This window comes from Aulostomus chinensis, chromosome 19, assembly GCF_037954235.1.
Source record: "Aulostomus chinensis isolate RoL2024-O1b breed Wild chromosome 19, RoL_Achi_v1.0, whole genome shotgun sequence".
Taxonomy (NCBI): domain Eukaryota; kingdom Metazoa; phylum Chordata; class Actinopteri; order Syngnathiformes; family Aulostomidae; genus Aulostomus; species Aulostomus chinensis.
Genome location: NC_141338.1, coordinates 8,518,727 through 8,531,497, shown reverse-complemented (window position 1 = coordinate 8,531,497; position 12,771 = coordinate 8,518,727). Strand labels below are relative to the sequence as shown.

Sequence of the window (12,771 nt, the reverse complement as noted above, 5' to 3'; positions counted from 1 at the left end):
TCCATTTTCTTCCGCTTGTCTTGTTAAGGGTAGCGGGGGTGTGTTAAGGGGGGGGGGCGCTAGAGCCTATCCCAGCAGCCTTCAGCTGAGAGGCAGGGTTCACCCTGGACGGGTCGCCAGTCGATCACAGGACCAACACATAGAGACAGACAACCATTCACACTCACAGTCACACCTACGGTCAATTTAGAGTATCAATCAGCCTCGTCCCCTCTTGATGTCTTTGGACTGTGGGAGGAAGCTGGAGTACCAGAGAGAACCCACACAGGAACAGGGAGAACATGGAGACTCACACAGAAAGATCCTGTGATGGAGCCAGGACTTGAACCTGGAATCTTCTTGCTTTGAGGTGACAGTGCTGACCACTGCACCACCGTGCCGCCCGACTGACAGATCAAGCAGCATAAATATTCACTCAAACCATCCATACAGGAGCTACTGTGCTGCCTGTAATGGGTTTCTTTGTGCCACCATATACAGTTGCATACAAACAAAGCAGTACGATAATCACAAAAAACAGAGATTCTTCCATCTTCTTGTTCCTATCACATATTATTCTCAGGCAGTGCCTGGGTGCAGTCTTACTCAGAGCAGTCATGAAATCTTTCTATCAAACAATGAAGCGCATCCAGTGAGGACAAATGTCATGAATGTGATGTTTCTCTGCACCAAACAAGAATAGTATGCTGAGGGTGAGGGGAACACACACACACACACACACACACACACACACACACACACACACACACACACACACACACTTCCAGAGACGACTGTGCTGATCCTGAGACATGCATGTTTGAATGTGTTGCTTTTTTCTCAAATTAAGGTGATCAAAATCTGATCCTTTCATTACAGCCTGTGTGTGTGTGTGTGTGTGTGTGTGTGTGTGTGTGTGTGTGTGTGTGTGTTCGTTCTTGTACTTTCTAGATATTAAGGACGAGAATACGTATGTAACAAACAGAGTGAAGACCTTTTTGGAACTTGAGTACATTTTAGCCGGTTCTCACATCTTCAAAGGGCCGTTTGAAGGACCAGACTTGGTTTTAGGGTGGAGGTTAGAATCAGGTTCAGGTTAGGTTTAGGGTCAAGGTCAGGGTCAGGCAGTCAGTTGAGTTGGTTAGGTTTAGGGTGAGGAGCTAGGGAATGCATTATATCAATGAAAATACCCACAAAGATATAAGTACAAGGATGTGTGTGTGTGTGTGTGTGTGTGTGTGTGTGTGTGTGTGTGTGTGTGTGTGTGTCTGCGCGCACCTTTGCTATGCAAATTCAGTAAACTCTAAACCATCACTGACAAGAACAGAGTTAACAAAAAGAACAGTAATTACCGTGACCTTTTTTCCACGCAGAATCAAAATCTGCAGATTTGCCAAATTCAAGCGAGCGCTTCTTTATTTTCTGAGCTAAAGGTGACAGCTATCCACCAATTTCTCCTCTCTCTCCTTTCTCCTGTCTGACAATGAATGTCATTAAACGAACAGACCTCAAATTGACTGAGAAAGATAGACATTTGTCTGAAGTGTAAAAATAGTTTCCACTCTGCAGTTTACCTCTGCACAACTTTGATTCTGTGTCTACCGAATCAGAAAAAAAAAAACAGCGGGGGGGGGGGGGTGACAATTATGCTTGTTTTTGCTGCTATGAAATGTCAACATATGCATCTCTCCAGAAAAAGCAGTGCCAATCACTCCAGGAGGGTTGGTGGATCGACAAGAGCAAAGTTGTCTTTACTGTCTGTCTCCATATTGACACAGACATTAATGAGGTAATGCAGCTTCTATTTTTACACTTCTACGCAGCTCAAAACGTTGAAAAACCTATCAAAACTGTATATGAGTAGAGTAAAAAAAGGGTAAGAAAATTTATGAGTCGTCGTCGTCCTCAGCTTTATTAGTAATTACCTCATTTGCCATTCTCTGTCATCCAACGCCACGCAGAAGCTACCCTGATAGTCGTTACTGTTCCTCTGTACACTAAAACTCATGAGCCACATTTCTTTTGGGGGCAATGATGGCGTGATTTCACTTGCGATTTTATGAAACAGCCCGCGTTGCTCTGATATCTAAGTAATGATGAGTAAAACCTTTACACTGCAAAACAAAAAGTCTGAGTTTCAAGACTGTCAATTCAAATAAATCCCACGACTAATAATGTTGGCTTTTGTACAATAAAATAATTGCGTTAGGGGAAAAACGTGAAAGTCGATGATACTGTATTGGAAATGAACAACAGCTTTTAAAAGCTCTCTACGGGGTGAGGCTTTCGATGGAAATTTAACATTCATAAACATGCATTTCTATTTTTTTGTTGCGTTTTGATACCAAATACTTTACTCTTTTATATAATGTATATTTGGAGATGGGTTGTTCTCAGAGCTGGGCTGTTTGGGGGTGGGGGTGAGCATGCTGGGCAAACACTGTGAATCCATGATATTAAATTCATTTACTTGCTACCTGATGTTGCCAGAGTGCGATCCAAGAGAATTGTGATGAGCTCAGCCCTGAGCTATGGAAATTTTCAGACCCGTACTGAACAAATTAGGTCTAAGGAGACTGCCGACAAATTTACTTCGAGCAAAACACGGATGTATTTGGAAAGAGAGCCTCGTACGTGGAAATGAATGGACAAAGGATTCTGTCGTTGAACACACACGCGCTATACAGCCACACCAACGTATCGTTTTGCATAAAGACTCCCTTCGCAGAATTAATGTTTTCAGCCTCAAATGTTTAAGAAATGAGCCAAAGGAGAATGTGCAATCCCAGCTGAGGACACGCAACGGTGCTGACCAGGTCATCGTATGTGAAACAGCCACTTTCACTTTTCCTAAGCGTGAAGATAATAACTCACACAGAGAGCCAAGAGGCAACACGAGGGCTAAAGCTGCTGAGTATTCAAGTGCTGAGGTCTCAACAAAAACAACACTAGTATCTGTTACACTGTTCGAAGCAAATGGATCCAATTCATTACTTAGATATTTGGAATTCTTGAGACAAATCTACAGAAAGGAAACCAACAAGATCCATGTACGACAACCAGGGATGTAAAACACGTGTCATTGTGATATAGAATAATAAGGATTATTTGAATGAAGATTGAAGGATTCATGGGCCTGCGATTGATTACAAAAAAAAAAAAAAAAAAACAACTCTGAAAACGTGGGTTCATTTCATTTGTTTTGAATGAAAATCAAACTACTAAAATGTCCAGGGCGGCAGGAAAAGGTAAAGACGACGTGTCATGGGAATTTGGCTGCGCGCTGAAGATGGTAGACCACAACAGTGACCACGCATTGATAAAGCACTTGTTTCCACTGGTGCATCATATATTCATAATATAGTCTGCTTGCCCTGAAGAATGAAGCTACAGGGGCCAAACAACGAGTGAGTTATTACAATATTGCATGTTTTTACAAACACATCCCATAAATGCATGAATGGCACTTCCCTCAGAGTTCATTGGGCTCCATACTAAGATGACTCAGAGGTGCGTTCCCTAAATACTCCTTTCTAATGAGCCTCATTGTCTAGTTTCCCTCCCTTCATCCTTCTGTGACTTTCATTCTTTCTTTTTGAACTCTGAATCATGTCTGCTCTTGACCCCCATCACACCTTTTCTACTTTTGTTCCTGTGCTTTCAAGACACAGTCGCTTTCCTGTTCAGATTTTTTTTCAGGAGCACTTTTTGAAGGGCCTTTGCTGATGCAGTTTCCAGTTATTCTTTTGGCTCTCTCCCCTTAACATGAATTGGCTCCGTTGGACTAGTCGCGGCCTCGTGCCAAGAGCCTGACTACCCAGGCAAGTGAGTGACATCAATGGGCCAAGTAAACGCAGCTCCTCCCTATGAATTCTCCCGGCCTTTGGAGCCCCTTGATGCTCCCGCTATAATTCTCGGAGCGTCAACTGTCTCTGGCTGGCTGTAAATCAGCTGGAAAAACAAAAGGATGGGGAAGACGGTGATAAGGAAATTTTTGGGACAAAGACACGGGGGGGGGGGGGGGGACAGAACCTCCCATCTGACAGGACAGTTTGGCAAAAGATGAAGACAGTCCCCTTCCTCTGTGTTTACAAGAGAAGTCTGTTCTAAACAGACAGGCAAGAGCAGATAAGGATTCTCCGTTAAAAGGTTTCATAGCCACATTTCTTACATTCGGTACAATATCCACTCAGTGGCCCACAAGAGAACATGATGTGCTAACTGCACAATAGTGATTGCATCACAAAGGTCCCGAGCCAAATTCCTTTTGTGAACTCCCACAAAGTATAATTCCGTAAGACAACTTGCACCACAAACTTTATCTCACTTGTTGGATGAAAAAAACCTTTTTCTTATTCTCTTGCAAAAAATAAAGCTCTCGATTTTACTCTTGTCTTCATATATGACAACTGAGTGACTACCCCCCCACACACACACAATCACACACACACACAAACACACGCGCACACACACTTTAAATCTGTTTTGTCATCAAACAGCTTTTTGTTCTGATTTCCAGTCCATTAAATATGCTGTAACAAAGCAGTCCATTAAATGAGATTAAAGACTTGGCCGAAGAATTCAGCAACATTGATGGCAATAAACCAGCCGTTGAGAAAGACAAAGGCAATCCTGGGCTTGCACAACGTTAGCACATTTATTCGTTACAAAACAGACTGGAAACAACAACTGAGGTAACATTTTTTTCGAATGTATATAAGAAAAAACAACACACCTCTTCCAGATCTGTGAATCAGGGAGGTCAGTCACCCTCTGACCTTCCATTAAGCTTCAGTAACCTTGAATGTCAAACTCAAAAGAATGATTTGTAAAACTCCAATAAGCTAACCAGAGTGAGCGAAACTTAAAGTGATAACTCAACCAGTCACCCTAAGATGTTCTCAGTTCACAAAGATGTCTTTTTGTTCCCCTCTGGAAGAGCGACAACAGCAAAAATGACACAAAACATCTGTTAAACTCTTGAACGTATCGTTCTGCTGTTTATCTTTAGTACACAGCTCGCATTTTCTAAATTCCCAAGAAGTCATGTGTCTTATATAATTGTAAGTAATTGATAAACACATCCTTTTTTTGTGGGGGGGGGGTCACTTTAAGAGGCAAATATCAAAGAGTTTCTGCCCCTAAAAGCAACGGCAGGAAAGTGTCTTGCTGTGGTGCACTGAGGGAGCTGCTTCCCTCATCAGAATCACTAACTGCCGTTGCTTAACAAGTTATGTGGAAGAAATGCATAAAGAACCCAAACTGAGAGAAAACAGAAAAAACAAACAGAGCGAGCAGACTGATAAAAACATGACTAATGTTAGCAGAGCGACACTGCTGGACAGTGAAAAATGGAGGCTGGAGCAGCAATAACAACATATAGATTAAAAGTTTTCCAGAGTTACTTTCCTGTGTAAACAATCAAAATGGCTCAAAAACACAATCTGTAATGACAGTGGTCGCTATGTTGAAAAGCAGAATCCTTTGGCATGCGATGTAGAAGCCTTATGTCTGACATCTGTTGACAGTTATCTGTCTTCAATAGAGATGAATGTTAATGTTCTACAAAGTGGGAAGACGGTTAATAATCAAATGAACCTCTTTCAAGGGTTTAAGTTTATTATATCAGCAACAAAAACACCTAAAAGTTACCTTTACACCAACAAAATCACGTGTTAAAATCAATACTGCATGACAGCAGCTGCACCCTCCCCTCATTTCTCTTCTGCTTTGTCCGATTCATCTCATTAGGTCATTCCACACCTCCCATTTTTCTCCCTCTGTCCTCATTTTATCGTGCGACCCACTCACCTTGTAACTCAACAGCTCATCATTTGCTATCAGCCTCGGTGGGAAAGCTATCAGGTCATCCATGATAGCTTAGCATTTCGGCATATATTCTTTTCTTGTTCGCCTATGTTCTGCCCTCCATTTGTCTCTATAAAAGCAATAGTTCAACGTTTTGGAAATGACTCTAATTGGCTTCCTTTTGTAGAGTCAGATGAGAAGATTGGTATCGATTTCATGTCTGCGCATTGGTAAGGTGCTAGAATCAGGTCATGCTTATCCTGCAGCAGCATAGAAATGAGACACGGGTTAGAACAGCTCAACTAGCACTGTCCAAAGTGAAAAATACACACTGCAACTGGTACAGACAGTTTGTATTTCATTTGTTTAACCCAGTGCCTCACAAACATTAATTCTTATAAACAGTTAACGCTCTACCTCCTCAGATAGCGCTTGCACCTCCAGTGGCTAGGCTTGAACTGCTAACATTGATGCTAGCTCTGGAACCCTCGCAGCAGATGGTTTCTCCAGTCAAGATACTTTTTTCTGGATACCTGACAGCTTCTTTCCTCATACAGATCAAACTTAATTATATTTGTGTGCTCAAGACTCTTTCACTTTATATTTAGTGACAGACTTAATTACTAACAAAGTGTGAAACATTAACAAGTTTGTGCAATACACGTAACTGGACCTGATATATTCTACTGTCAGCTAAGCATAATTATCAGCAGATGACAGCATAGGCATGACAGGCAATGCTGTTTTGGCTTATCAAATATCAGGCGAGCAGTGTTTGACAGCTTGACACTTTGTGATCGTGTTGATTGAGCTACATTTAAACTTTCTAAAAAATCTCCAGCAGCTTCTTTGAGAGGAGTTATTTTTTATTTATTTTGGTGCTGATGTAAAGTGTTGCATGCAATATTTGCCATTGCTACTGCCTGTGCATAGACATCATACATTACTGCCCCTGTCATACAGGCTTGTTCACATTTACATAATTAGCTGCAGTGGCGCTGCCTCTTATTCGTATAACCTTGACATTCTTACCGTGGCAACATAGTTCAGGCTGAGGATGTGGACCTCTGCCTTGTCCTCTCCAGTGAAGCTGGTCCAGCAGCCAATTTGCATCTCCCTCACGGAGACCCAGGGGTTTTCCTTTACCTCCACTGGATCACATGTCTGACTTGATGCTAAAATAAGCACAAAGTACAAATGGTTAAGCAGTGTCAGTGGTATATTATCATGTCTTAATAGTCTCTTTCCTTAACAAGCAACTTCCTGCGTTATCAAGATTTAAATGTCAGTTTAAATGCCAAATATTGCAGCAAGCATCTACATTTAAAACAATCTTGTCAGACAACATGAATGAAGACATACGGCGTATGTGTGAAAGCCAAAAAGCTATTATTGAACAGATGGATGAACTCAGGCATGTTACACATTCCTCGTCTGGAAGGGGGTTGAATTTGCTATCAGTCAGTGTGAAAGCTTCTCCCGGGTCTCTGAGCATGGATGTTAAAATGTGTGAGCGGGACAACATTGTTTAAAATGAATCCTCTGGTTCACGTTTATCAGCGGTGTCAGGATAAAGGGCTTCAGTCATCTATCAGGCCTGCTCATTCTGCTCTCTGCTGTTTAACCTGGGGATCCTGTCTCTGGTGGCCGAATTAATCTGGCCGGGGCTGTGTGGTCTCGGATAAGGCTGGGGCGAACCGCCTGATGGCTGACCTGGGCTGTGAGTGTGCGTGCTATTGTGCTAGATTAGAGTAAGTGGGCCCATATTCACTTTGACCTGCCTTAAGCTGATGCAGGACAAAATATTCTCAAGCATACTTCCTCTTTCCTCAAGGAGAACAGAGGAGGTGGAATGCGGTGTAAAAGGTCAGATGTCTTTTCCAACCCAATCAGGAACCTTTTCCTGGCCCAGGTCCACCATTTGCTGATTGCAGATGAAAGAGTCTGACTTGGGCATTGCCGAAGGGCTGTGGCATGACTGTCTCTGTCTCCGAACTTCTGAATGTCTCTAAATCATAAATTGGGGACTAAGCTCAGCCTCACTGTAGCACAACAAAAGCAAGAGTCATGCTCGCAGCGCAGTGAAGGTGTTCTTGGGCACTTTGATCGACATGCTAAAGTTGCAATGCTAAAAGCTTTTGTGCGAATGTTTCCTGTCTTCTTTGTTCAGCATCTCAGTGTGCTGTAGCATCTGCCAGTGCTCAAGCATCCCCCTTGTGTTTAAGAAATCAGTAAAAGAAATGTATTTCATTTTTTTCTATGCAGTCTGATGTTCAAGTGGACAGCATGGCCACCCCACCCCACCCCCCACCCCCCGTCTGCACCAGGTAGGCAAGAGTGCTTTTGACTTTTCGTTGCAGTGCTCCCCCATTTTAGTACTGGTTACAATACTATATTCCGTATTCTAATCAGACAGCTTAAACTGGTACAGATTACTGCTGCCAGGACTGTCGCACAGACCAAAAAAAAAAATCTCAGCAGGACACAACTTCAGATCACACTGGCTACCTGGTTCTGAAAGAACTCACTTAAAAATTCTACCACTTGTCCATCAATCGCTGAAACGCTTACGGCTGGTCCAGAACAGCTATCTGATCTCCTGACCCAGCAAGGGTAAAAACCAAATTACTGGACCTGCCTGTTAGCCACGATCCTCCCTGACAATATTGCAGACTACAAACAGTGCTGAGCACTTTTTGAGCTTCAGACAATGACATGCATTCACCTCTAACTCGCTGTGTTATTTGCTTTTATTCCATATATCCTTGCTTTTATCATTTTATTGTGTTTTTTTTGTGGATTCTTGTCAAGTGTGAATCATTTTGATGATCTACAAAGATGTTTTACACCATTTTATTCAGTACAAAAATCACAAATGTTGCGTAGCGTTTAATGAAACACCATGAAGACATTTTCACACGAGCTCCGATTCTGACGTATTTCCAGCATCACCAGCTGATGGGAAAATCACTGGTTTATCAGGTATTTGGTCACAAACCAGTCGTGTTCAATGGTAGTATTACAAATAACACTGCTACCTCGTAATACTACCATGAAATGTGCATAAAACTAAGTCACACCAATATTTACAAAGGATTATCACAGCAGTTTAGATGTGCCGCAACAGCTGCTTGTTTGTTTGCTTTTGACTGGATTGCTGAACAGATGTTTCCTTGCAAAATGTGTTCCTGAGAATTTCCTAAATTTAGAAATTCAGATTTAGCACAAGGGAGTGGGATTACATCATGTCTGTCCAGCACCTGGTCTGTTGACGGCTATATCTACAGCCATAAAAACCTCAGAATCAACTATACGCGCCAGGCTAGCCGTTGCTATTAGCAGTTAAGTGTAATCATGACAGGAAATTTGCTGAAATTTCAGCTCCGCTGGTTTTATGATGAATTGTGATCTGTTTGACCAGCAGGCCACAATTGCTCAGTGCAAACGAAAGGATGGAGAGGAAGGGGTTAATGCGAAATTGCAAACTTTGGAAGGTCAACAGGATGTGCCTGATTTAGAGGCAGCGCTAATCAAAGTCCTTGGATGAGGCAATGTCATCACTGGCAGTGGAGGAGAATGGACAGAGATGGCAAAAAAAAAAACATTGTGCAGAATAGAAAGGGATGGATGCAAAGAACAACGAGCAGAACCAGACAGCGCGAACACGTTACATAATCAGCTCTTTCTGCTGTTTTTGTTGTCCAGACAATTAGATTGGTAAAACGAACCCCTGAATTCACATGTTCATAACATCTGTGACTCACAGTATCTGATGGAAAAAGAGGTGCTGATAAGATCAAATATTTTTCTTTTAAACTTCAGCTGAAGACGATATATAGCAAAAAATAAATAAATAAAAAATAAAAATCTGTGTTCCAGGCAAATCTTATCTTGTTACTTTTTTGGGGGGAATAATCCCACCACTTTACTTTTGTAGGATTTAATTGCCAAATCTTTGACACACTTGGAACTTATTAGAGAAGTGTGGGGGTGGCTGTATCATTTGTGGATTTTCAATCTTTCTGTCTGTTCATCTTTGGACTACTGCTTCTCTCTTACAAATAAAGATGGAGAGCTACATTTGCTCCTCTACCATCTCTCTTTCCCTCTCTCAACCCCGAGGTCAAGGCTGGTTTCCTGTTATTCTGGCTCTCTGTTAATGTCTGTTGCTCAATATCCACATCTATAAACGTATTTTTCTCCTGTTCTGCTGTGACAGAGTCAATGTTCCATGACTGTCGCCCAAGAGGTCTCGGTATAAATCACACAAACTGTGTAAAGAGTTTGAGTGTGTGTCTGTCTGTGTGTCTGTGTGTAGTATCTGTCACTGTTCTCCTTTTTTTACGAGTCACCATAGCATATGAAGAACATTCATTTTGCCCTCTTGACCCAGGAAATGCCAATGGCCTCGCTAAGCGGTTTGCTGGTAAATGAGGTATAGAAGAGCTATTCCATTCCCTGTCCTCTTTATCTACTTATATCAGTCCCCGCCATTTCCCATTCCATGAGAGGATATGTTTATAGCTGCTGGGGATTTCGTTAGATGTTAGGTATGAGGAGATGTGAGGGAAACCAATTAGGGAATTATGGAGGACAGAAAAAAGACTCAATTCATGAAAAGTGCATATAAGCGGAAAAGATCATTGTTTGTTGACTTGTGTCAATCAGTGGATTTGGATGCCAAAATGGACTACTTTTACCACCTATTGCGATTTTCTTGGCTTGTTCAGGCTCAGACTTTTACTTCCTAAGAAATACAGCCTTATTCAAAGCACAAACCAACAGTTTTTTGGCAGCTGTAAGACCACTCAGCGACAATTTGTGCTCCCTCCCAATCAACTGTGAGTCACCACCAAGGATTAGTAAAGTCGCGCTGCGTGGTTCGGTCATTAAAAATTCAGATGGAACTTTACATGTTTGAGTCTTGCACAGAGGGACGCGCTCTCATCCTGGTTTGTCATGTTGGCGGGTGAACTCTGCAATAAACTCTATGACTCAATTAAAAAGGAATGAGCTGGTGGTTTGGATTCTTAGCCTCATTAGTGGCTCTGAAGGCCAGCTTTCAGGTCAGATTCCATGCAAAAATGAACAGAACTGGAACCAAGCAACACAACATACATGATGAAATGTTTACTAGCTACAACTACAGGCTTCACTGTTGTTGTCGTAGTTTTTTTTTTTTTTTCACTTGCGTAAACGCAAAAAAGATACATTACCTCATCACTGCGCATCCTGCAAAGTAAATATATAAAGATTAATCCAGAGAGTGGGCTGCAAGTTTTATCTGAATAGTCTTTGTTCATTAATTTATAAATAGGGATGCACAATATTGGCTTTTTTGTCAGTATCTGATATGGAACCTATAAAGAGTTAATGCTGTATAAAAGCAGCTAGCTACCCTGGTAATGTCCCGTCCACGTTAAGCAAACTCTCTGTGTGCATGTCCACTGGACTGTTTTTCCAGGTTGAAATTAAAGCGCAGTAAAAATCTTATTAATTCAGGATGCCAAGCTGAACCTCCTAAATTAAGGCTCCCTGTCCAGGAAGGAACTACATAATTATACTGAGTGCATCGTAGCTGCACTAAGAACCAGTGGTCCTGCTTGGATGGTACTGGAGACTTTAAGGTGATTTATCATTACAGGGATCCAAGTAGTTCTATACAGTACTGTCAAGATGTATTTCTCCTTCTTCTTCTTTTGCTATTTCTCTTTAATACATGACAGTAAATGTCTTTGTATCTGTGGCAACCATCTAGTTGGTGCAACCACATCATTATAAATTCCCGAAGAAAGGTTTTATTGCAGTATGTAGCTATAGCGCCATTAGCACTGCAGGGTATGCTACCAGACCATGATCCAAGTACGGGGTAGCACTCACCTCATAACTGCACGCTCTGTTAACCTTCTTGTGACAAGAAAGAACGGAGTTGCTTCAGTCCTACGAAGAGAAGTGGACTGCGTTTGAGTTTAGATCAAGAGGAGGGAAAAGGATGATCTCCAAGAAAAAATAAAATAAATAAATAAATTGGAAAAAAAAAAAAAAACCTCGAGTGGCTGATAGCATGACAGAGTCCTGATGCAACAAGATGAAACTGTTGTCTGTCCACTCCATCTACATGCTAGAAAGCACAACGGCAAAACAAAATTCCTGAAATGTGAAGATTTAAGTCTCTGAGAGTCTTCTCCTGTGCATCCAGTTATTACTGATGCAATTATCCAATCATTTTCATCGTGTCCTGCTTTGCTCCAACATCAGCTAATCCCTCTCCCTCCATGTATTTTAGTAAAAGTGCTTGACTTCCTATGTTTATTAAAAATGGTATAGGTGACGGATTTCAACAAAACAGCTGAGCGGTCACATGGTTTGTCCTGGAAATGAACCCCCGTGGCTCCTGACTGTCCTGAATGCCTCAAAAGCAGAAGTAACCACATGTATTACTGTTGATATTTCACTTCTTGTTTTGAACATATTCTGAAATATCAGCATCTTAAAGGACAGCAGAAATGAAATCTGATCACTCATAAAAAAAACAATGTGCAACGACCAGAATCCAAGTCACTTGATGGAAAAAGGGCGTTTCTTCAGTAAGATTAAAAAAAAAAAAAAAAAAAAATTCAACTGTTTGACGGCCGACGACGGTTTGCAGGATAACTCAAAATGTTGCCAATAGAATTTGATTAAATTTGAAGAATGTTACTACTTCTAGGTTGTGGAATAATTGATTCCGGATTGATCTAAAACTGGATGTAATTCTAATGACATCATATTTCCTTGGTGCTCTCCAAGGATGCTCTAGTTTGCCTTGAGAGTGTTGTGATTTACTGAAGATACATTTGACGTATTTTTATTTGTCACCACGAACATAACATTAAGAATACGGTAGGGGCTGAATTAGCTCTCCAAAAAAATAGTATCAAAATGTAGTCATTCTGTGATAATTGATATATGGTTGAGCTGAACAGTTAATCTTAATTTTACTTA

The 12,771-nt window shown here is 41.4% G+C and overlaps 1 protein-coding gene across 3 annotated transcripts in view; it reads right to left on the bottom strand.

The window, feature by feature from the left end:
• The window catches only part of eng (endoglin), a 44,879-nt gene that overhangs the window by 19,296 nt on the left and 12,812 nt on the right, over window positions 1-12,771 (bottom strand). For 2 of the 3 annotated variants that reach the window (XM_086187651.1, XM_086187653.1), the window contains one exon: window positions 6,820-6,962. In XM_086187651.1, coding sequence (XP_086043777.1) covers window positions 6,820-6,962 — 143 coding nt within the window. Of the gene's footprint in view, window positions 1-6,819; window positions 6,963-11,667; window positions 11,723-12,771 lie in introns of those variants that run through there. The other variant, XM_086187652.1, reaches the window with a different exon arrangement.